The sequence below is a fragment of the Vanessa atalanta genome, chromosome 1, assembly GCF_905147765.1.
Source record: "Vanessa atalanta chromosome 1, ilVanAtal1.2, whole genome shotgun sequence".
NCBI lineage: Eukaryota > Metazoa > Arthropoda > Insecta > Lepidoptera > Nymphalidae > Vanessa > Vanessa atalanta.
In genome coordinates, this window is record NC_061871.1 from 10305411 (window position 1) to 10332833 (window position 27423).

The window sequence follows — 27423 nt, forward strand, 5'->3', positions numbered from 1 at the left end:
TTTACCAAGGTCACGCACTAATTAACGAATACAAATACCGATTTTTATATACAAATTTTTATATACTTTGTTTATATATTTTTATATATAAACAAAGATTTTAAAACTTACATCTTAAGTTTTATCACTAAGATGATGTATTTTTTAAAAAAGCTTTTAAAGATTTTTAGAGTTGTCCTTCCATATTTCTAACGTCATAATTTCCGTGATGAAATTTCCTTTTTTCCAGGAAAAGTCCATTCTTAGTGCTCGTCCCAGGAGACATTTCTGCAGCAGAAATTCATCGCAGCGGTGTTAGAAGCACCGAAATTTAGGCTGTATGTTGTTTGTCAGCAAATAATTTTAAAATTTTACTATGTTGATTAAGGATAAGTACTTATTAATAGGACTTTGTGAAATTTCGCCTGGGTATGTACTCATCTATTCTGTCGCCAAAGAGCAACTTAGTATTATTGTGTTCTGGTTTGAAGCGCGAGTGAGCCAGTGTAACGACAGGCAAAGGATCGTAGTTTCGTTTGCAAGATTCGTGGAGCATTAGCGATGTATCGAATGATTAATATTTCTCATAGCATTGATATGTCGATGGGCGGTGGGATACATTTACCATCAGATGACCTAATTACCCTTCCCATATAAGAGCCGAGATGGGCCAGTGGTTAGAAAGCGTGCATCTTATCCGATGATTTCGGGTTCAAGCCCACGCAGGCACCACTGAATTTTCATGTGCTTAATTCGTGTTTATAACTCATCTCGTGCTCGGCGGTGAAGGAAAAAATCATGAGGAAACCTGCATGTGTCTAATTTCAACGAAATTCTGCCACATGTGTTAATCCAATAACCCGCATTGGAGCAGCTTGGTGGAATATACTCCAAACCTTCTCCTCAAAGGGAGGGGAGGCCTTTAGCTCAGCAGTGGGAAATTTACAGGCTGCTAATGCTACCCATATAATAATAATAAAAAAAATAGAATTAAATATCAATGTTATCAATGTAACGAAATCGTATCAGCCTGTATATAAAGTAGTTGCTCTTTACACGGTGGTGCCCATCCGTTGACGTTTATAGATATGTATTCCAATGACGAATTAGTCAGGCACCTTCATACATGAAAATATTGCAAGGAAACGTTTGAAACATTAATGCAGAGATTGAAAATAGTGCAGTGCATATTTAATCGGTTTAGTGGTAATTTGTGATCATATGTGGAGTATGGGATGACATAATATGAAATAACTTCGCTAATGGGTAAGTACTCGATACTAAGTTCATACATCGATTACAATCGTTACGCATTCGTTTAATTTTAATCGATTATACATTCGCACGTCTAAAGAGTTAACGTTTTTTTTTAAATGTTTATGTAATGTGAACAGCTACTTGGATTAGAAAAGGTTTTCGTGATTTTTATTATCTTATCAAGTTTTACGCATGTTTATACAATTTAAATTCGCTTTTTGTGTATTTTTTAGGAATGTTCTTTAATTTATCCTTGTTATTATCATTTCAGTTAGGGTTATTCAATTGTTGTTTCAATTCAGGTTTAAGATTATAAGGAAGTGTTACTAAAATTACTAAAATTATACTGTTTCTGCACTAAAAAATCACAATTTTTGAAGAAAATTTCCAAATCATAAAAAATCTTTTATAATAATGGTATAACAATAAAAGCTTTTGGATTTGTCATAGATATTCCACAGCTTGTTCCACCAAGCTGATCCACTGCGAACAGTGCGTTTCATGAGACACTTTAGAAACACGGCATTTTGATTCACGACCGATCACGAGATGAATTAAAAACACAAATTAAGTCTATGAAAATAAGTGTTCGGATTTGAACTTCAAATCTTCATTTAACATCTCTAATTCTAACCAATCAACCATCTTGGCTCTTAGTTTACTTACATGGAAAGCCAGATGTCGTAAAATTTTCATTTTAGAATAATATATTATAATACAACAAGAAATTAGTAAAATAAACGTAATTCTAAACCTAGAGTACTAAGACTCATTTTGTCTAAGCTTATAATCATAGCATATATACTTTTTTTGGAATATATTAATTTTGATATAAAATGACTGTAATACGTTTATTCTTACGATAAAATGCTTAAAAATAAAAAAATATAAGATAATAATAGAATAATGTTTATTTTTTGTCATCGTAATTATAAAAAAATATATAATTAGAATGTTATTAATAATGGTTGCAGGTCTATTAATAGTGTCGCTGTGGTTATGGCTGCTGCCAGCGATGGTTTTATCTGGAGTGCCACGGGAGATGGAAGAAGATACAGAAGATTCTTGCAGGAGCTACATTCACGAGAACCTACTCTATATAGATTGTTCTGATAGGGGTCTCAATGACCTGCCAGAGGGACTTGATATAAACGTAAGCCTATATATACATATAACATATATATGAAAAGAATAACACCAACAGAATTATATGTTACAGCAAGTACTGCTAAACTCATATTGGAATACTTATTATTTTTGATGACACGGAATTAATAGTACCGCACTAGGAAGCTACCGCACACGTAAAATTATTATAGCGTCCTTTAGTATGAGTGCGTGACGATCGTAGAAGATGTCTTAGTGTGTGTGAGACGACTAAGAGTAAAGACTGCAAAAACAAAAATCAGACTGTTAAGTAAAACTTATTAACGAATTTGTAGTAAAATGTCGGACTTACTTGAGTAGATTAAAAGTGCAGAACTAATGCCAGGCAATTGTTATGGCGATCAGGTATAAACTTATATTGGTATAAATCATACGCGGGTATAAAATTATCTTACATGGCCTCTAACTAACAATGGTTTGAAGCTTATAGCACCACTCTATTTTAATGCAGGTTAGGTAGTAATTTCACCAGATAAAGGCAGATTTATTCACGGTGTGACTATTTCGTTGTCGTGTTGAAGGAACACGAAGTGAATTATAAATACAAATTAAGCACATGAAACTGACTATTTTATAATTTTTGGGTTAAAGATAAACACATTTCTTTACAAAACTGTTTTAATGCTAATACGTACTTCTTTGTTTCAGGCTCAAGTCCTGCTTCTGGCGAACAACAATTTCATTACGTATCCATCACAACTTGAGAAATTTACGAAAGTTGAAATTATGGATCTTTCTGGAAACCGTTTAACCGGTTCTTTACCTGCCTATTACGAAAATTTTAAGGAATTGAAAATTCTTAACCTATCGAACAATAACTATGATTCTTGGTTAAGTAGCGATTACTCGCTCAGTATTAAGAAATTAGATCTATCAAAAAATAAAATAAATGGGATTGATGAAGATACTTTCTCAAAATTTCCGCGGTTAGCGATATTAGATCTTTCTGAAAATCGTATATATGATCTTCCCATTGGTATATTTGAAAAGGCCACCAGTTTAGAAGTCTTAATATTATCTAGAAACTACTTTTCTGAAGTGCCCAAGTTTCAGTCATCATCGTTAAAAAATTTACGCTTAAGCAGTTGTCAAATAACGAACTTCCAAGTCAATTCTTTAAGTGGAATGCAGTCTTTGCTTGAAATCGATTTATCTATAAACCAAATCGAATCTATTCCAGATAATTTAGCATCAAACTCTTTACAAGAATTAGATTTGAGTTACAACGAAATCGATACCCTCACAGACTTGACGTTCTCGTCTCTACCGCATTTAGCGGTATTAGATTTGAGGTGTAACGAATTTAAGGAAGTATGGTCTACGTCACACTTCGCCTCAAACCCATTTTTGAGAGAAGTTCATGTGAAGGGAAACCGATGGAGCTGTGAGGGCTTTAACGTGAATCTACTATTGACATATGAATATCTAACGAAGGAACCGCCCAAGGTATTTGATAAAGGTTCATTGATATGCTACTCGCCCTCCAACGTTACTCAAATGAGTTGGCAACAAGCTTACATAAGAACGTGGCATGCAGATGAAAAGACAATGTCTTCGTACACATTTATGGCTGTAATCATTGGCATGATTATTGGCGTTATACTAACCTCGTTCGTTTGCAGATTTCTTATTTCTTCAAACAGACCTAATCCACCACGCCCTACCCCTGAAACGACAGTTTTGAACGGTAATGCAACACAGGCAAGTACGGAATCTGTGGTCATGAGAGTTCCCCTAAGAGAAGATTTGCCTCCTACGTATGACGAAGCTCTTTTAATGCCAAGACTGAATTCTTCCTTCCATTCACTTCCGGACTTCGTTGACGAAGATGAAAATACTGACAGAAGAAATCGCAGATCTAGGTCAATTGGAGATTTAACAGAGACTAGACCAAGAGTTGGCGATAGACGATCAGTAAGGCGAACAGTTGAAGTTCGTATACACTGATTTTGTATTATTTCTTATATTTATTGTAAATTTTATTCGTAAAATATATGTTAAGTACATAGTCGGTTTGGTTGAGCTAAATGATAATTTATAAATGACAATAATTCACTAAATTAAGACACTTATGTTAAGTATCTTAATAAATTAAAATAAATATTTAAAAAATTGTATTGCATTATTACGCCTACCTGAGTAATTACTGTTTGACAAGGAATTTTGCAAAACGCTTTAAATAGTAAGTACTACTAGTGACATCTAGCGGATTATAATGAAAATACTTTTTCCTTTTAACACGCACATGGGCGCATGTTTTAGTTAAGGAATGTGCTCATAGATGTCGCTCACAATATTATTTTGAAAAATGTTTTTGTTCTTAACTTTTTTATTATTTATATTGTAATTATTAATATATATTGATAATTAGATTGAAAGAGTAATTGTATGATATCATAACTAATGTAATAAGAAGAAGAAGTCATTGGCAGTTTATCATATAAAGTAAACACAAAAATTAAATTTTCATTAATGTATATAATACAATACATACTACTAAAGAAAACAATATAATGATCAATACTCCTAAGCTCACCACGCCTCGCATTAGACTCATATACTTATCATTATCAATGATAACACGTCATGTGTTTAATTCGGCTCATACAAGCTTATCTAACGGCTGAAGACACACGTACAATACTATTGTATTTGTTTTATTTATAAAAATCAAGTTTCATATCTATATTAAAGATTATTGTTTATGTAATGGCAAAGTGAAGTGATTAATAGTATTATATATTTTTTTAATATTCTTAAAGTTCAGCAAGTTGCTCAAAGTTTAATTATGACCTAATTATTTTATTAGCAATTGAATTTCCTTTAAGTTTTTTTTACTTTTAAAATCACGTGACATTTTATGGTAAGCACTGTATTATTACTTTCTTTATAATATATTTGTTATACTAAATACTTATATATATTTTCATTCATAGTTCTTTTTAATTTGGTTGTTATTTTTATTTAAAATATTTAATTAACGTTTCCAGTTGAAGTGCTATTTACGTAACTATATAGGTACCAAAATAGATGTTGCAAATATATTTTTGAATTGAATTAAATCAGTAAAGTAATCTATAGTAGGTAACATAAGGAACCCACATATCTATTAAAAATTTACACAACATTAACAAAGTAGTTGTACAAACGTGAATTAAGTAAATTTCAACGCCAAATAAAAGCTTATTTTACAAAGATCGCTAGAAAATAATTTAAACCATTCAAAATCGATAAGATTTATCGGCATCTCTTAAGATAATGACTCATGCTTTGTTATTTATTGCAGTAAAGATTTTCATTATCAATGGCCAGTGAGCGGGCAATTCTTAAATTTGCAGTTTTAACAGCAGGTATGTGTTAGATCGACCTAAATTAAAGTATTCTAGCACCTTTATCATGTAGATAACGATGATAAAATTGTTATATGTGTACAGTACTATATCTGTTGATATTTATTCTATGAAACTAGATTCACTAAACCAAAGGACGACCCTTTTTGGGTAATGTGCGAGACGTGAGGAGAAAATTCAAGTGATATGACTTACGAAATTAGTGCAGGTGTTTGATTCTGATTCATCACTAGTAGTAGTAGAATTTATTACAGGTGTTATTTATCAAGACTCTTGCAGGAAATTCCATTGTTAAAATCAACAACGACTAATAATAATTAATAATTAAATTGTGTAAGAATTAAACAAACAGTAACAGTGAAACGCGTGGATTATAAAAGATCTCGGATTAGAATTTAGACAAACACCAGTTTATTAGTTCACCTAACTCGCGTTCGGCGGTAGAAATCGTTGCGAAAGAACCAGCTTTTGTCAATAATATTCTGGCACATGTATGTAGAGAACACGTTACTCCACTTATGGTGAACCTTTGTCCTGCTTATAGGTCCAACAGTGCGTCATACAAAGGAATATATTCATTCTGTTATTTTGCCCAAACGAACAGATATCTAACCGTCTATCACCATTACATCACTGACTACGACAATTTTTATTATTCCACTAATGCCATAGACATGTCCTGTGACAGAACTAACAAAAAAAAATTATTACAGGCAGTTATGATAAAAAGTGATGATTCTGTCACGGATTTGGAGTCTACTCCTGCTGTTCTTTATAACAGAAGCCGAAATATTGGATTTTGATGACCATACAAATGAGGCTTGTTACACTTGCTACTGCAGCGCAGATTTGACGAGCGTGGATTGTTCACATAGAGGATTAACCAATATTCCTAATGGCATCAGTTTGAAGGTTTGTAATCAGCTTTAAATTTCCAGCTATATTCTGTAATATTAGCAAATATTAATGTCTTAGTGCATGTTGGCAAAGAAAAGTGTCATTGTGTCTGTTACTAAAATTATATATGATCCACAAAACCCAAAAAAGGTTTGTTGAAACTGTTAATTGACCCGAGCGAGTAATATTAATTTGAAAGAAACCTCTTTGTTATTATAATAATAGTACTAATTTACTGATATATAATGATATACACTAATACTCTATAATAATCAGCATTAATGTTAACCATTAAGACATTTTTATATTTCGATCATTAGGTCCTGAGATTACCTCCTACATACAAAGAAACAAATTTATCCCTTTATAATATTAGTATAGATTAATTTTGTTTTCGTTACGTTAGCTTAAATCCTACTTATATTTAATTTCAGGTGACAAAACTCAACGTTTCAAACAACGAAATTTCATCTTTTCCAAACAACCTAAGCAACCTATACAATTTAAAATCTTTGGACCTAAGTGGGAACCAGTTAAATAGCTTACCAGAAAATGCATTACAAAACCTCACAGCATTGGAAGTATTGAATTTGTCAAGAAATTATTTTGAATCATGGCTAAGCATAAATCCCAACGAAGTATTAAAACCAGCGACTAGTCTAAAAATTTTAGATTTGTCGAAGAATAAATTCACAACCTTGGCAAATCTTGCAAATCAAGAGCTCCTTATCAGCCCCTCGTTGGAAACATTGATATTGAACAGCTGTGAAATAAACTCTATTCACGGCAGATCGCCTCTTAGCGGACTAATTAGTATAAGAGTTCTGAAATTAAATAACAATCCTTTATTAAGAATTCAAAATTTAATATCATCTACGCTGAAGAGTTTATATGTAAGCAATTGTCAGTTGAGTTATATAAGTCACAATGAATTTGCTTATTTGCCTTCATTGGTGTATTTACAAATGTCATATAACTACCGGTTAGAGTTATCTTCAACATCGAATGCATTGTTTTCTAATTCTCTAAGATATTTAGACATTTCATATTGTAATATTTTTAGACCTAACTTATACGGATTTCCAAATTTAAGAAAGGCTATTATTAAAAACAACATGATACGATTCTTGAAGAGTATTGAATTTATAAATAATACAAAATTAGAATATTTAGATCTATCCTATAATAATATAGGGTCCTTCAAAAGTGATACTTTCCGAGGACTAAGTATGCTCAGATATTTGGATTTGTCTTGGAATGAGATAGCCCAAATACCCGAAGATAGTTTTATAGAGACGCCATCACTGACACAACTCAAACTTGCTAGAAATTATCTTAATAGAGTGGGACACATTAAATCTACGTCATTATCAATACTTGATATGAGTTCTTGTGAAATTAGTATAATTGGTAAAGATTCCTTAGAAGGACTTCCATCGCTTATAGATATAGACTTATCACACAATCTTTTATCTTATATCCCGGATAGTATCTCATCGAATACGCTAAAATATTTAAATTTAAATTATAATAGAATTAGTTCTATTAACAATGTTACCTTTTTCATGCTACCTCGACTAAGTGGATTGAGTGTTATTGGGAATAGGTTTACTAATATTTGGAGCAAAACCTATTTCAATTCAAATCTTTATTTAGAGAGACTCGATCTCACCGACAATATGTGGAGATGTGATTGCATCGACGATAATATGTATGACTTTTATGAATTTGTTACTTTAGAACCAAATAAAAAGGAGGAATCTTTTAATCTAATATGCAACAGTCCAATTAATGTTATCGGTCAAACATGGTTAGAAGCATGTTATTTTCATTGGAACCCCACCGAAAAAGCAAGAAACGTCGATAACTTGATTTGGTTCTTAATAGTCATGGTTGTTGGATTAGCTCTGTGTCTCCTACTAGTCAATACTATCAGAAGAACAATGAAACGACGTTTAGGAGCAATTCAAGCAGAAAGGGAAAGACAAGTTGAGGAGGCTAGAGACAGACTAAGACAGTTAAGAATACGAGCTGAACAAGAAGCGTTATGTAACACACCTGATCCAAGAGATTTAATTGCACCACCGTCTTATGATGAAGCTCTCTCAATGCCGAAGCTAAATGCTTCTTCTCATTCTTTAAACGAAACCGGAACAGGAAAAACCAAACGAAGAAGAGGTAGAAGGAAAACAAAGTCAAGTGGAGATTTATTAGAGGAAACAGAAAGAAATGGTGACGCACGTGTCTTCGATGACATAGAGCTTACAGAAACTTCTAATGATAATAATAGACATAGACGTCGCCGAAATCGAAGATACGGTAGCCATGAAATAAATGAACTAGAGCAAAGTCCAGGTGCCAGACGTAGAAGAATGTCAGAATATAACACCTTAGATGACAGTGTGACAGTTGAAATCGAAACGGAGTTAGAACGGCCGCTTCGCCCAAGAAATCGACGATATTCTGACGAAAACCAACCTAGAGAAAGTGATTTTTAAGTTATGTACGTAGTTCTTATTTAGTTTAACTTTATATAAGGTTTAAATTAAAGAATGTTTAATACAATTTAAATTATTACATATATACATATTAAAATATTGTTTGTCTATTTATAATATTTTTATTTTGTTGTACTGTATTAGTCTTCTTTTTTTAAATTTCCTTTATAACTCAAATTTTGTTTTATCCTATTTCCAAACAGTGGAATTATTGTAAATATTTTTATTTCTTACCACCATATTAAATATTTGATTAGTATAAAGATAATTGGCAAATAAATGATATGAATTAATTTGCTAAAATAAATTCTTTAAACTGGAAATGACGGTCGCTGTATTTTAATGTAATCATTTTTCAATCGTTACTTAAAAATACTATTGTAATTAAAAACATTCTCAAAGATTCATAATAACTACAACTGAACAATGCCTATGTGTGTTCAATATTTAGTATATTTAATTTTATTTTCATACTAAAAATATATTAAATATTTAATAGCGAAAATGGATATTGATTCAAATTAAGATATATTTTTGTTGATTCTATTATTCTATGTGTATATGGGTTATTAAAGGTTGAAGAAGAAATAAAACAAGTTCAAACAAGGCTTTATATCGTTCGAAATAAAAATACATGAATTATAAATCTCTTTACATTGAAATACTTTATTGTTCTATATTTTGAATCATAATATTGAAGAATGTTCGTTTCTAAAAAAATATATAAGTCGATAAATTATGGAAACATGAATTATAAGTCAGCAAAAGCAGAGTGATACAGCAATTAAAACATCTTATTACAATGTAAAATAATTTCAAATAAAACTAACTAAACAAATATACAATGAATTAATTATTTTCTGCATACATATTACCTTAATAGCATGGTTACTTAATATAAATGGTATCACAATCTTAGATAACTAATAATTTAATAAAATTACTCATAAGGAACTTATGCATAGACCAAGAATGTATCTCTCTAAAGTAGGATGGTATAATATGATGGACGACAATCAGTAAAACCATTCGTTGTTCTACATTTCCGTTCGCATGCGATATTCAGAGTGATATAGGTAAGTACACAACCATTGACAACTCAAGAATTGTACCCAAAGTAACCAAAAACCTAGTAAAGAATACAATACAAGATTGTACAATTTGTGTTACCATAATAAGTTTTAAACGAGACGATTTTTGTAACCATTTTAACAAATTTTATATCTATAATGAACATGGCAACATTTTTACACGTATAAAAATATTTTTACTTATCGCACAATATGCTCTCATAAATATATTTATACCACTAACAAAATTACAATAAAGGCACTGTCGACTACAAACACACTTTGGCAGTACTTAATACAGTCAAAATCTTCAGACCCTCAAAAACAAGAGTTCCCTCACTCACACACACGGAATAATCACAGAATTTCGCCAATAGTGAAAACTTTGCTAATTGACACTGATATCTACAAATTGTTCTTATCCTGTTCAATGAGGCAAAATTTCAAGTAGTTGATTTTGGCGCGTTTCCGTCCTGTGAAGGTGTAATAATTATGTCTCCGGCATTTGACCTACTTCTGGTGACTAGCACTGGTGTTTTAGGCTTGGGAGTTTCTGTTATTTTTATACGAACTCGTCCCATGTCGGGAGAATATACCGGAACATATTCACGTGAAGGTGACAAATAATCACAGTCGACTGTAGGATCTCCGTTAATAAGTGGTTGGGATACGTCTGAATCTCGATTGCGATTCAACCTCGGATTGTCATCATCATTTATAGGTACAAATATATCCTCACTGGACAAAGAATTAGTATCTTTTCTAGAATTCGCTCCTATGTCAGATTCAAATGACGTTTCTTGTTGTGGTATTTGGTGTTCATGAGCTAAATTATTATCAATTGAACTGCTCTTGTTTTGATTTGTATCACGAGGGCTATCAGTTCTAAGATCCTCGGTTTCATTGCGTTTTATACCGTTTCCAACATCGCCATTTTCACTTTTTTTCTGATGTGTTTCATGAGTAGGTACAAGTTCATATTTCCCATTAACTTTTTTTTCCGCAGGATTTTCTATTGCAGCAGGTTTTCCTAATAAGGATTTATTCATGTCTACCATTTCTTTAGAAGCCTTCTCTACGTCTCTCTTTTGCTGTCTTAAAAGTCTTCTGTCTCTTCGTTTCCTCATTTGCCCTTTAGTTATAGCAAATCCAATTAAACCGACAAGTAAAACAATAATTAACGCAATACAAACATAAGTTCCAGTCTTGTGTGGAACTACATTCTCCTCATTAGACGGTGCTTGACCCAGAACTTCAGATGCTTGAGTTACTCGAATTTGCTCAGATACAGTCGTATCTCTTGTAACTTCGGGAGTAGCTGATCTCCCTGTAACTACTTCGGGATCAGTTTTGCTGTGCCAGTCTGGACCACCCTGATATATCGTTGGTGGTACGTGCATTGGAAATTCTAATTCAGTAGAATTTTCATCATCGTTAAATATTCTTTCAACTGGATCAGGGCTTAGTTCGCTAATTATAGGTGTAGTCGTTTCCACATTCTTTTCACTTATTTCTTCATAGTCGGGTATGAAGAAACCTGATCCTTCGCCGGATCCCTCCATAGGGTCATCTGTAGTATGAGTATTCTCTGCAGGTAAAATTTCCTCATTTGCGAATAAGTTACCAAGCATTTTACGTTCTTGCACAGGCTCTATTACATCACTAATTGTAGTACTTTCAGCATCACCCGATCCTTCGATCTCATTAATAGGTGATGGCGTTGAAAAATGACCGACTTTCATAAACTGTAAACTGTCATCATCTTCCACTAAATCCGCACCGTGGATAATTTTTCCTTCATCGAGATCGCTACTAGCTACTAAAGACATAGATTTCAGAGCCGTCGTTTCTTCACCAATTCGAACAGCATCGATAGGCTGGTCGCCCATCATCATATCCATGAAATCCGGTTTCGCAATTTTGCAAATGTCTTTTGTTTTTAGTTCCAACCAAGAACGGCCTTTTAAGTGTACTGGTGTGTGGCATTTCACGTTATCGATATATACATTCGCAGCCAGTAAATGATTTCTAGCAACAATATTGTCGCAAGAACATTCCAAAGGATTTCCATTTAATTCCAAATGTTCTAAGCTAGGTAAATGAGCTATGTCTGAAGGCACATCTTTTAAAAGATTACCAGATAAATCCAAAGAACTAACACTTGTGGGCAGATACGTCAATGAGAGTTTTTGTATTCTGTTGTGAGCTAGATTTAGGTGAACTAATTTTTTTGCATTATGCAAAAATTTGTTAAGTTTAGTGAGACCGTTAGTAGACAAATCAAGCGTTACCACTTCAGTCAACCTGTCTAACTCATGAGTGATTTTAGTAATATTATTATGTGAGAGATCAAGAATATTTATATTATGATGTTTCTGTCGGAGAGAATATTTGTAGAGTTCGGCGAGGTTACTGCAAGTGACCCGGTGAAGTCCATCCCGCGTTGTACTGCAAACACAGCCATCAGGGCAGACAGCCGCCAATGTTGGTGATAGAAGCAAGGATGCGGCAAGAAGGTAGACATAAATAGAAAGCCACGCCATCTTAGTCACTCAGACGCCACCTGGAATAAACAAAAAAAACCATATTAATATTATTGGTAACTATTGTAACTATACTAAATTTAAAGGAACTTAAACTAGCTATCTTGTGCGCAATTTAGTTTGACATTATCGTATTAAGGTAGGGGAATTTGTGAAGCTTAAATAATTTGTAAATCTTATCTACTCGTAAATCTTTTTAAGGATATAGTTGATCGATATATGATTTAGTGACATTAAACGGTTCAAAGAATTCTAATTGAAAAATCATTTTTAGCATAATTGGTGTTGTCTTCTTCCGATCAATATTAAATTTGACATAGAAAACCTGGGTACCGACATACCTACATTCATTAAAGTTCAAATATAATGGAAAGTTGACGGTAAAATAATGATTTAATTTACTTCCGGACTATTCAACTACTCATAACAGATGACCACATTTATTTAATATAATATATCTAAAAATCTTTTATATAGTAAACTGTTATCAATCCACCATTCCATGGTTGAATTTGTGTAATATATAAAATGTTTAAATATTCTTTTTAAATAAATACGATTAATGATATGCTTGTCTGTGATTGGTCAATAATGATTTTGTATACGAATTAAAAAAAATGTTTTTTCAAAGTATCACAATACATCGTTAAACTTTCTTGAACAAAATAAACAGCTGGAATGAAATCGCACAATACGTAGGAGTACAATTTGAAATCAGTATCTATTTGTAGCACCGTAATAACATCCTCGGTGCACTTGGCCGGCGCTCGACCAGAAGTAGTTCAATGTTAGAGACAGGAAGAGGATTGTTAACCGTTTGTGCAAATGTCGTCACATCGTCTTCGAGGGAGGCATACGTTTGGGCGTCAAAAATATTACGCAACACCACAACTTCAAATATTTGCAATCATACTAACAAGCACTGACCATCTTGCTTCCAACTAAAATACCACAAGTTACACAAGATGCATAGCGAGTATATTCTGACGCGTATGCCTCAACGTAATTTTATCAAATTATATGAATTTCCACTTTAAACATAACGTTTGAATTTAGGCTTGTGAGTTGGAGTAAGAAGCCTTATTACTAACGTTAAATATATTAATTTGCATCTCTAAGCCTAAATTGCCACAATAACTCTTGCTTTTGTTTCTAACTAACCGGCCGAGATATATCGCGCGTGTACTATGCGTTAACTAATAAATGATCTTAAAATTTTTAAAACATTCGTTAGACAGAATAACGTAATTGACGAAAGCAACCTTGAACGACATTTGCTATGTTATATGTTATGTTATTATATGAGTTAATATAACCTTAGTGTCATAATCGAGTAGAATATGCATATACACAAGATTATGGTAAAAATATATTTAGCTGGAAAATCACGTCATTCGATAATGTCTAGAAACTGGGAAATTAAGCAATTAAATGAGAATTTGTGTTAAAGTAATTAAAGATACGTACAAAACAAGTAAATAGTCGTTTTACTACGTTTCGACCGTAATTACAACGCTTTCTTTTACAAGCTTTTATTTATCTCCACCTGTCAGTATGTGTGTCAGATCTTGCATCCGAATTGTAACCTGGTTGCGTTCGTTCTGATTGAGCTGAAATTTCAAACACACTTTTATTTGTACAATGTTTTTTATTCGTTTTAGTGCATTCATGTTATATGTAGTATTATTATTTTAATTTATTTTATTTTAGTCGTCGCGTTAGAGACTCTTGTTGAAACAAACATGTATTGTACTAGCTGACCGCCCTGACTTCGTAAACGTTAAGTTCAGAACTTAATCCCACCCCCTTATTAAAGTAGAAATTACACCCAGAAGCTTTGGATGTGCGTTGATTTTCATTCAGAACTAACGATTTTTTAAAGTAGTCATTTTTTATTTCGTGTATGAAAAAAAGTTTTTCGTAATTTAAGACAAAAAAAAATAAAATAAAAAATGACTTATAAAACGAGTACATTGAGTCTCCGGCTCTATTTTGACTAATAAATACAATTCTATTTGTGTATTTTTTAAACTATAAAAAAAAGCAAGTGTAAAATTTGGTATATCCTCAAACAATTCACGTAAACCTAGGAAATTAGCTGGAAAACGGTTTTGTTTATCGTAAAACACGTGCTATAAACAGATTGGGCAATGGAAGTGCTTACGTCATTCTACTAATGCTGTTAAGCCATCGTATTACTCCAGAAGCTGTTGTCAAATAAGATAGAAATTATGAAATATATTCATCTTGCTAGATTTGAAGTATTCTTCAAACACAATGATGTTACATTCATAACCTATTACATAATATTATTGAATAAATTTGAAAAATAATCCCTATACACATAATGTCGAAAAACTAATTTAGATAATTAAAAGGCAGCCAGTTACACTCCTGGGAGGAAGACATTTTATTATCGTTATTTAAATTACATTAATTTTTAAAATATATGCATCGTTTTTTAATATTACAAAAGAAAGATATATTATTTTATAAAAAAAAACTGTTTGCAACTGTTGCCTTGACTGTATTTGTCAAGGTACGTTTTGACTGACTGCAATGTATAAACGTTGTTTAATAAACAATTCTTTAAAACGATTTAATGCGGAAAATAAGCAAGGTTATTTTTTTTTTCTTAAAGGTAAAAAAATCACAAACCGTTATTTTAAACATAATTAAAAAAAATAGTTAAGAGTTGCGTAACAAAAGTATGCAATCATTAAAAAAAAAAAAAGTTTTGCTAACGTAGATATATGCCAATATAAATTTATAATGTGTGATGCATATTATAAGGGGAATTTATAGACCCATATCGCAGCCTATCTCATCAAGTGGTCGGTATTAGACTCTTCCGCGTCTGGATTATCAAATAGACTACATTTGACCTTGGAATTACATTAAGCCGGAAAATATACATTACGTAACTTATGTATCTAACTACTACTGCTTCGACAGATTTGACTCGATGGTTATCATGTCATTATGATACTGCACTTAGAGAATTTATTATAATTATTAGACACGAGTGAAATAATGACACTGACATAATTAAATAATAATATATTTAATTTAATAATATATATAATTGATGGAAATTTGCAATTGTAAACATTGAACATTTCTCTACGTGTCATACGTAACGTATACTAGGTACATATTTTCCCGGTGTTTCTCGATACTTTGTTTCGTTTTGTATATTTTATTTTTATCGTACAATGCACTGACTTACTTAATGTTTTTTTTTATGTCGGTAGACGGACATGCAAATGGACCATCTGACTGGACTGGCTTTGGTACTGTAAGAAATATCACTCGTCATATTACCAATGTACCACGTTGGGAACTAAAATGTTATATCCCTTGTAGTTGTACTGACTAATTTACCCAAACCGGAACACAAATTTACCAAGTATTGCTGTTTGGCGGTAGAATATAAATTGATCAGTATGTGGTACCTACCCAAACGGGTTTTGCACAAAGCCACCAAATAAACATGTTTTTTTTTTATTGTTAATTCATTCAAGACAAATTATGATTTAAATTTATAAAAAAGAACTAGTTTATAGCTGTATAACTATTGTAGGTTTGTGGATATATGTCTGTATATATGTACAGTCGTCACAGAACTCTCACAGCATATAATTAATAGCATAGTGAAACATATAACGAATTTATTATAATTTGATTCTTCATTTTTATTCAATTCATCCCAACTACTAATTCGATTGACGTGAAAAGTCATCTTTTATAACATTTAAATAGCTATAATCATAAAACTAATTATGTTAAAGAAGCTTCCGATATAATCGTCGATATAGGGGGTTTTCTGACAAATGTAAATTAAATTAAGATATACATCCATTAAGTCGGCTTTTATTAGAATATTTGAAACAATTTGAACGATGAATATACCTAGTTCGGAATATAGATTCTACCAAGAAGGTGGGATAAGTAATTATTCTTCTAACCAATTAAAAATAATAGCTTATATAGTGCTTTGATTCTTGGCTCCATTTAATTATTATTATCGTTTACATTAATTCTACGTGTATTTATATAATTGTATGGCTGCATTATATTTAATAATTATCTTCATAACGAGTACATGTCTGCACCTCTGCTATACAACTGTTTTTTTGACGAATGCTAATATAAAATACATATTATATGTAAGTACTAACTGTGCCCGCGACTTCATCTGCGTTTGAATTGAACAAAAAAGTTCTTGTTTTAGTCTAAGTTACTCCTTATAAGATCAGCTTTTTGCCAGCGAAAGACCCGTCAAAATCGGTCCACAGATTAGCCGGAACAAATAGACAGACACACAGACCGACAAAAAGATTAAAAATGTTGTTTTGGTATATGTACCGTGTATATATTCATATTTAGTAAAAAGCGGTTATTTTAATATAACTAACAGACTCTCCAATTTTTTCATATGTATAGACTATATTTTTACATATAGGTATAAATAAATGTAACCAATAAAGGCTATCCTGATAATGATGAAATATTATGACTCACTAAGGTCGATGCGACGGATATGCAAAATATTACTCGACGACCGTGGGGCCTGAAACGATCGTACCATATTATGAAACATTAAAATAATGATAAAGTCCCTTGAAACTTGTTATCGTAGAGTAATGTCATATAAAATATATTAAAACGAAGCAAAAAATAACGGTAATTAGTTCTTATAAAGCGCTCACTAAAATTTCCTCAATATTTTGACCTTGGACGGATAAATATTTAATTTTGAATCGATTTAAAATTGGAAAGTATTTCTCTAGCTGCACCAATTAGATACGATATTTTTTTTCATTTATTCTCTCTATTGTTTTAATTAATGTGTGTTTCAGTTACGTATACCTTATTATAATGTGTTTTGTCACTTTTTTTTTATAATGACAAGATAAAACTTGTGTTTGTTTGTTTTTGTTACCTATTTATTTTTATATTTTGTTTTCTTTTACATTATTTGCGTCATAAATCCTCTGTTTTTTGGATGGACTTTAAAATAATGACTCTTAGCGTGTTTACGTCCGCAAATAAATATCCACATGACAAAAATAGGTATTTTATCGACTTAATTTTCTAGAATCTTTGTTGCGACTGTTAACAAGATCAAGTTAAAACTACAGCACGAATCGCTCGTCCCTATAAGATGTTGAATGAGAATGTTTAAACTACATAAATATATATTCATCTATTCGATCACCTGTTACTTAATCAACACTTGCTTGACTCGTTGCAATGAAACGAGTCTCAGCAAGTAAAGGTCACGGGAGCAGACAATCAGACGCCTTAATGTCACATCTTAAAACAAAAACCTGTTGTTTTATTTATTCACAAAGACTTAATTTTATATTTATGTTAAAGCGTCGAACGTCAAGCACCGGTTTCATAATATTACATCGGATAAACCTGTGCGTCACAGCTAGGTGGCAATACCAACAGGATTGGAGCGATCTGTGTTGATATATGTAATCTAAAAATGTTATATTACTTTCAAAATCAATATTTTTTCAATATATTTATATACTAAATAACTATCTTCGTATATAGACAGTATCTCTTTATATGTTCGATTAAAATTATTTTTGCGTTTACATTTTAATAATGAAAGGCTATTTTAGACCAGAAAGAAGTCGCGTTGCTATCTATAATTTTGAAGGGCAATATAAGTAAAAGAAGGTGTGGAAAGAGTGGCTGAGGGCCAGATTATTTTCAATGCACCGGGGCCCATGTGCCTTGTTATAATGTTTCACTCAAACATTATATATCCAGAAATATTGAGTCAAAAAATTCCCAACATTCTTAATAGCCTCTGAACGATAGCCTAAGGAAGTGAATATATGTAGTTTGGTTATAATAATAATTTATTAAACTGTATACATGTGACATCATACCTCGTCCCCAAAGGACAGAGCTGTACCTATTAATTTTATTTAATAAAACAAACCCTAGAGCTACGTATGTATAATTCAAATTTAACACGAGTAAAATCAGCAGGCAATGCTAGTAATTCGGAAATTGGAATACCTACTAATAGTTACAAAACTTGTGACTAAAATGTTGACAAAAGAGAGACCATGTTAAAATGCTATTCCTTAAAGATCATACTATCAGAAAATCTTAATTTAAAACTAAAATATAATTTTTTGTATAAAAAAAATAAGTTAGAAACTCTTATTACTTTAACATGATATAAATATAGTTTTCTTGTAAAGTGAAATCCGTTACAACGCTCTATTTGACGTTTCCATTTGCAATGTAACTGGATCCTGGAATGTTCGATGCACAAATTCACTCAACTGCAAACTTGGGAACTAGATATCGAGCTCATTTCGTACACACACACACACACATATAAATTGCAGTCTTGAACCCAATTCACACACACTATCCAAAATTAGGTTCAGCTCGAATACGTGGCTGTAAAACTTGTTAATTGTCTGTTTTACATTTGGCAGCCACTGTGGAATTTATTTAACTTAAATTTTATTCGCTGCCGAAGGTTATGAACTTTAATAGCTTAATTAAAATGACTGTTAATAACTCTGAGATCCGAATATGTAAGTTCTTTTAGTAAAAAGTATAGCAACAGGTTATGTATGACTTGCAGCTGAGCAAAGATCTCGTCTTTTCATTAAAAGGTTCGGCTTGGAGCTTATAACACCACGTTGATCGCATACGGACTGGTGGCCAAATATCATCCGACACAAATATATTTTACTTCGCTGGGCACGAACTAATTTATAAATACAAATTATCTACATGTCAACTTAGTGATGCCTCGATTAGAATCAGTGGTCTTCGAATACAGTTGACATATTCCGAGCATCTTGGCTTTAACGAAATATATAACCAGTTCGATTCTTGAGTGTAAAAACTTTGTTCTTAACGATGGAAATGGAAACCTTAACCTACTCCTGAATTGGCAGTAAACATTGACCATTAAGACTGATATGTTGGGAGCATTAATAAATCTCTTCAGTACATTAACTGTCAATCTTCTGAGACAGACGTTCTGTATTCGTATGTTAAAACCTTGACAAGAAGTCGTTACGGTATACGTATTAAGAGCAGCTGATGTCTTATCTCATAAGAAACTCAATAATTGCATCTTATTATAGTTAATACAAAATATCTGGTTTGCGGTTTTTATTTTATAAATATGATTTACGGTACTTTTGCGGTTTATTTAAATCTTGCTAATTTACGAATATATATTCTATATTAATCAATACTAATATTATAAATGTGTAAATAACTCTGTCATCTGTTTGTTTGTTACGCTTTCAAACCACTTTGATGAATTTTGGTATGAGAAAGATCATAGGCTGATTTTTTATACCTAAATCTAACGATCAACCTCTAAAACGCGAGCGAAGCCTCTGGCGATGACAACAACAACAACATGTACAGCCCTTAAATTTCTCATTGCTGGGCTAAGGCTTCCTCTCCCTTTTGAGTAGAAGGTTAGAACATATTCCGTCGGCGACAACTCGTACTAAATAAAATTGCTAAATAAATACCTAGTAGAGTTCATGCTAAATATCTAAGATTCTCGGTAATACCTCTTTGCATAGAACTCATCAAGGAGCTAATTTCCCGTTCCAAAGACTGAACTCCTGAACAAGATGTATTTTGGTGACATTCACACAGTTTCAATTCACAACTTTAGAAAATATATTGTTATGAACTTGAACGACAAATATTTAAGAGTATAAACTTATTAATGTTTTTTTGCTGTATTTGTTTTTATATAATCACTTAGACAAAAAGTGTATTAATAATTCGGAAAAATGTTTAAGTAAGTGATTAAAGTAAAATAATTAAAAACAATAAATAATGAATAGCCAAAACTTACTTGTTTCGACATGCATTATGCATTTCGAATAATATTATAGAAATTATATTTATAACGTCTACAAAATATATTAATCAAATAAGGATATCCCAAGAAAAGTAATTCGACAAGCACATTATTGTAAGTACCTCGTTTAGTTTTAGTACAAATCTATTTATCGTTTGCACTTGAACTTCGTTATTAAATAGATATTCACTCCGCAAACGCGTAGGCGTGATGGACTATAAATTCTGACTCGTAGCATCGTTTTATTTCTACTTCCTGGGCTATTAAGTGTATATTTAGACTAAAATATTTTTTTCTTACACTTACGTACATAAAATGTTTCATACGATACAACATTACATCACATTTCGCTTTTATGTCGGAAATCAAAACATTTCGAATATTTTATATGAATATTTTTCCTGTGTGAAGTTCCCAACATTAAAGCATCCAATGATCCAAAGCGATTCGAACTTCAATAAGATTATTTTTCTTTGAAGCTATGGAACAAAATACTCGCTCGCTCCCGAGTTAATATTGGCCGTTCTATGCGCGTGCACATCGCGTCGTAATCCTAAGTATTTATAAAGGTTTTAGCGAAACCCTTCTGAAGATATAACTGACTATCTATATACTTTATTATTATTTTCAAGCAAACATGGGTAATATTTATTGGCTTAATTTAAAAGGCATTTTAAGGCATCAATATTATATATAATAAATATTTTGTATAAGCTGAGATGGCCCAGTGGCTAGGATATTGAGTCGAAGACTACGGATCAACTCTCCGGACGAGCAATGAATTTTCATGTTCTTAATTTTATATAATTTATCTCACTGTGGCGAAGGTTAGCCTCGTGAGAGACGTGTGAGGTATCAATCCAATTATTATCAATCATCGTGGTATGTGCTCAAAAAACATATAAACCTTCCCTATAAAGTAGCAGCAGTGGTATATTTACGAGGTGTTTATATATGTCGTCTTGCCTTGAAACAATTCAACGAACAATGAAATGAATACATAAAACTAATTATAAATGTTCCTATTTGTAAATGTTTTTCATGTGACTAAGTACTTCATCGCAATACGGTTGTGGATTGTGGATTTATTAATTTGGGTCAATCGAGATGTCATCCGTAAAAGATTATCGAATTAATCTAGTGCTCAAATAACATGACTCATTTACATCTAACAACTGTAGATAAAATTAAATAGGAATGTTAGAAATAAAAAGTCAACAAGGGTGTAGGTAATCATAAGATAATATAAAAAAAGCATATACGTTGCAGCGGTTAATTTGCTGACGTTTATTGAATTTCAGAATAAACTTTTTTCGAATAAAAAAATAATTTTGCAAAACCGCTTGTATATCACGGAGTTGTACCCGAAAATAAATACACATCCAACATTAGAGAACCTCCGTCTATTTTTAAGTCTTTTATTAGTAATATATAAAAAATATTACATTTGTGACGTTATTATGTATAACGTAATGATAGACAATTTAACAGGTCGCGGTCAGATAATTATCACGAGGGCGTGTCTTATTCAATAGAACGCTTACGTGTTTTACGTTAACAATAGATTAGACTTTGACACTGCAATCATAAAAGCGAATACATTTAATCAAGTATCGAAGACGTCAATGGATGGAAAACTATTGATAGATGGATCTAAGAAGAAAATTGTAATCTGTGATTGTACCAACCGAACGATTTTTCTAAAATACTTGGATATTATTTTCGTAACAGTTCTTGGGTTTTCGCATTCAATCAGATCGCTATTTAAGTTGGCATATTGATGTATTTTTTCATGAAGGTTTTTATAATAACCAGTATGTGTTAACTCAACACTAGATGGCGCTGCAGCATATCAATTTATAGTAGTACACGGTTCACCTAATCGCCATAACAATTGGTTTATATTTGGAAGGGGGAATAATATGTCGCATCGAATAATAGTTTACAAACAAATTAAAAATAATGCAATTTTTTTAAATTTTACCAGCTCGTAAACTCTAAATCTATACTGAGAATACAATTCATGCAAGAAACATTAACTAACCGATAATCTTTATATAGTAATAATATTAGAGTAACATGGGATTATCTTTATAAATAACGAGACCAAAAGAAACGGCGAGAAGACCTACAAGGAATATGACCTACGTATGGACACTGAACGGAAATCGAACTCGTCAAAGTCACCGTTAACAGATCCATGTTGCTGATCTAAATGTTGCTCTTTGCCATATACTAAGAAGAGAAATGTATTTCGAACTATAATCAAACAACAACGAAAATTACAACAATATAATTGATCATTAAATCAACAGTCGATCGCTTCCTGCAGCTAACAAAGAGTATTACACTTGTTACTGCAAACATATTTCTTGAAACAAGCAGTTTTTACAAACAATGGTATCTTTTCAAATAAAAAGAGTTATTGGTACATTTTTCTTCCTTTGTGTTTAATGATTATAACTGCAAGTTATCTTGGTTTGTATTATAATTCGTACATTTTTATTAATTACTAGCTAGGATGAAATACGGGTCTAAATACAGCATCTCACCAATGTTTCATCACTACCGGATGAAGGGTTTATGATCGTATAGAAGACAAACATTCAATTCAATTTATCGTCATCCTCCTGCCCTTATCCCAATTTGCTTGGGGTCGGCGCAGCATGTCTTCTTCCATACTTCCCTATCTGACGTCATCTCACAAGGAACATTATTTCCAGCCATATCATCTCTCACACAATCCAACCATCTTCTTATTGTTCCCCTTCCTCTATATCCATCCACGTTCATGCTCAAGACCTTCCTCACAATATATTCAAATTAATTTATATAGAAAATAAATAAATGCACATAGATAGATAATCGTTGATGGGTATGATACGTAAATATTTTGTATTTTTACGTACATATCATTGTTCTGACGTTATATGTATATATAATTGTATGTAATTCGCGGTCCCCTTCAAGGTCAGTATACTATCGTCGCTGGACTGTTTCCAAGTTCAACGCTTTTGAAATCTAGACATTACAGAGTTATTCAGATTTTTACACGAATCCGTCATTGCACTGAAATTCAAGACAGTTTCTTATGAATAATTATAGAATTCATATTATTGTTGTTGTCGTTGTTTGTTTGTTTTCGTTATTTACATCTCCTTTGTACGTAAATATTACTTATAGGAACATTAAACTCAACTAAAGAAGAATAAGATGTACAGAGATATTTTTACTTATTTATATTTAATCTTTATATTAATCCAATTTTGTTTAGTGTATTGTTTTTTTTTTTATTAGTACCAAAAATACAAAATTAAAACTGGTTGAGAGGTACTAGTTTAAAATTCAGTTACAAAATTTAGTAAAAAAAAGACACTAACATTCACTTTAAATAAAATCACGAAATAATAAAACACACTTTTTCCAGAAATGATCTCTTACTTAATTTGACAGGTGCTATGTTTAAATACATAATGAGGAATAGTCGGTTTATAACTTAGGCGTATTTTTTAAAAGTAGATTAATATAAACCACCAAAAAATAAGATATTATTATTCTTTAAGTGTAACTAAAACTATAATTATCTAGTACTGCTATCGCTAATTCCTTTACAGGAAAACGCAATATTATTGAACCAATAGGAAACTGGGACCCTTCCCGGGCTTTTTCCTTTTCGAGTTCTCTATTGGTTGTTACGGTTATTATTTGGTGTATTCACAATCTGCAACCGTACAAACTCGGTAATAGGCCAATGATATCGTTAAAGGTATGATTATATAAAATGAACGAAAAACCAAAAACGTATATACTACATACCTAAGTAATATAAGTTCACGAAGTCACAACCAAACTTATATATATTATTATAATTCATTCCTAATTACAGTTGGCGCACAAACGTCAATTTGCGTCACAGTTTTTTGCGCGAGTAATTTTTTAAATTCTGTATTCATACGTATTAGATTCAAAAACAATTTAATTTTTTATAAACATAATACCCCGTGATTACCACGCGATATCACGCTGTCAGCGTACGTGTTAAACAAAACACAGACAATCACATAGTAATTTTGTTTAATCATTTGTAATTGATATACGAAATATATAAAAAAGTCATAAATACAACGTCACTGATTATAAACGGATCAACTTAAGTCAGATTTATTCTTCAATTCAATGTCGTCCTATTTTCCACATTGTTAATATTTATTAGGACTTTTATACGATTTATCAGACATCGATGTATGCATTATTAATAAATAAAGGTCAAATTATAATTTATAATCTTTACATAATACATTTACGAACTTATTTTCGAACGTTCAATTTATTTATTTAACCTTAACAGTGAAATGTTTTGCTTTATTTATACGGTAACCCGTCAACGCACATTACACTCTGAAGCCGAACAAACACACTATTTAATCTAATATCATTCAATCTAATTTATCTCATCGCTTACGTTAAAAATAAACCTTATTTTCTGCCTGTGACGTAACGATTTATCTATTCATTATAAAAACAATATCGTACGAATAATTAAACGAATTCGCGGAATTGAATCTAATTATAAAACGGGTTACATCGATACAAAATTAGAGTAGACACACACAATTGATAAAAGACAATAGTTAGTGTTTTGAATTGTTGCCAAAGTTTTGTCAGGTTGAGAGACGCAACGTCGCCCGAATAATTGCAGGCACCTCAAATATTTCATTAAGATTCGATAATATATTCAATAATTCGATAACATCCGTTCATATTCGTTTTGTTTCAACTCGTGTATTTATATATTTGGTGTTTTCTTTAAGAACAAGTCTCCCGTGTAATATAAAGACGGTGAAAATCGATACATTCGATTAAAGTAATTGGATTAGCAGCGTTAAGGACATTCCTATGACGATGTTGCCAAACGCGTCCATAAAACAACACGCGTTTCGTTTGTAATATTGTGCCCTCATTATTTAAATCCAATAATAATTGTGTTTCGTGATCTCGACCTCACTTATGTACCATAAAGAGCTACCCTGCTGACAAAATATAATTAAATAATAATAGAAAAAATAATAAAATTAAATATGAATTATACTGTGTTAGTACTAAACGGAGGTAATATATTATTGTATCGTCCTGTTCAATGATGGTCCATGACTATTTTCGTAACCGATAGATGGCGCCAACATAGCAATACCATTTAGAGTAATAATTTTTTTTGCGGTTGAATACACTGTGTGGTTTGTTACTATTGCTTAGTTTCTAGTAGAACAGCATTATAATATTTTTTTGGAAAGTCCTCACGATCGAAATCACACAATACTATAGCTAATAATACCGTAAAACATTTGTTTTTAAATACAGTTCTCACATTATATGTTAAGCGCATGTTTTATCAGGATTTGATTTAGATTCATGACTTATGTGCACTTTGATCTTATTTTATCTCGGCTTTGGAAGAAGGTGAAGTGCTACGTTATCTCGATATAATTAATTGAATGCATGAACAGATCTTTATGATTTAATTAATCGTCAGAGTCGTTTGAAATATCCGACAGTAAATTATGATAAAATTTAGCTTCGGGAGACACACATATTGCACTCATATTGCAAATACAAAACTGGATTTGAAATTAAAACAAATTAGTAAGGAAGTTAATTTTATTTTTATGATTTTGGTAGACGGGCGAGCAAATGTATCACCTGATGGTAAGTGATCACCACCGCCTTTAGACATTAGCGCTGTAAGAAATGTTAATCATTCGTTCTATCGCCATGCGTCACTCACCTTGGGAGCTAAGATGTTATGTCCTTTGTGCGTAGTTACACTGGCTCACTCACCCTTTAAACCGCAACAATACTAAGTATTGCTGGAGGTAGAATAAGTAACCAGCCAAACCGAGGATAGAGGATAGGATAAGGCAGAATTTTATTGAAATTAGACAGATGCAGGTTTTCTCACGATGTTTACCTTCACCAATAAACACGAGATGTTTCAAACCGCAATCATCAATTAAGATGCACGCGTTCTAACCACTGGGCCATCTCGGCTCGGTTTCAGGAGTTTATATTATTATAGTTCAATTTCCAATAGGCTTTTTAAAACGACTATATTGAATGATATATAACATTTTAACATTGTTACAACTACAAGATCTTCACTTCAGTGTATGTTCCGGCTATTTATGTCAACACCGGTATAAAAACTTTACTGTAATCCTAGTAATACTGAAAGATACATAAATTCATACATTGTATGGACGAATAACAGTATATTTAATTACTTAATACCTGTTTATAATTTATTACGTACTAATAGAGTTTTACGAAGATAGTCTGATCGGGTCAAGACTACTTTACAAGTATATATTGACATGATCAATTAAATGAGCGTTTAAAACATATTGTTTAAAAACTATGCTAGAAACAAAAATGCATCTCTTTACGAACTTCATACATTTCACTTGTAACTAATAATGTCTGTTTAAAAATAAATCTATCTATTTTTACGTATCGATATATCTATTTCTATTTTGTATAATCGACTTTATCTGGTGATGGATACGATCGAACCGTATATATTTATATTCATTTAGTTTGTTTTTACGAATTAAATAGACAATTTTAATAAGAATAGATACATAATGAACCATACCATCAATTAAGAACATCAATCTACATAAATAGAAAATAATAATATTACATTATATCTTAACACTAGACGTGTGTTTTTAAATTAAAAATTACATTTTGTATAACACAGCTATCGCATTCATGATAATTAAT

At 31.7% G+C, this 27423-nt stretch overlaps 3 protein-coding genes across 3 annotated transcripts in view; 2 read left to right on the forward strand and 1 right to left on the reverse strand.

Moving 5' to 3' along the window:
- The first annotated feature begins 1096 nt into the window (after positions 1–1096).
- Positions 1097–4438, forward strand: LOC125065116 (leucine-rich repeat-containing G-protein coupled receptor 4-like). Its single transcript, XM_047672560.1, has 3 exons — positions 1097–1245; positions 2211–2389; positions 3052–4438. Exons 1-3 carry the CDS (start codon positions 1242–1244, stop codon positions 4348–4350), a joined length of 1482 nt encoding a protein of 493 aa, XP_047528516.1. The 5' UTR covers positions 1097–1241; the 3' UTR covers positions 4351–4438.
- Positions 4439–5033: 595 nt separating this feature from the next.
- Positions 5034–9155, forward strand: LOC125063861 (insulin-like growth factor-binding protein complex acid labile subunit). The gene is made up of 4 exons (XM_047670543.1): positions 5034–5266; positions 5690–5753; positions 6467–6665; positions 7085–9155. The coding sequence occupies exons 3-4, from the start codon at positions 6486–6488 to the stop codon at positions 9146–9148; spliced, it is 2244 nt and encodes a 747-aa protein (XP_047526499.1). The 5' UTR covers positions 5034–5266; positions 5690–5753; positions 6467–6485; the 3' UTR covers positions 9149–9155.
- Positions 9156–9769: 614 nt separating this feature from the next.
- Positions 9770–27423, reverse strand: part of LOC125063941 (protein windpipe) — a 45173-nt gene continuing 27519 nt past the window's right edge. The window contains exon 3 of the mRNA XM_047670672.1: positions 9770–12781. Within this exon, the coding sequence (XP_047526628.1) occupies positions 10662–12761 (2100 nt within the window). The 5' untranslated portion in view covers positions 12762–12781 and the 3' untranslated portion in view covers positions 9770–10661. The remainder of the gene's footprint in view (positions 12782–27423) is intronic.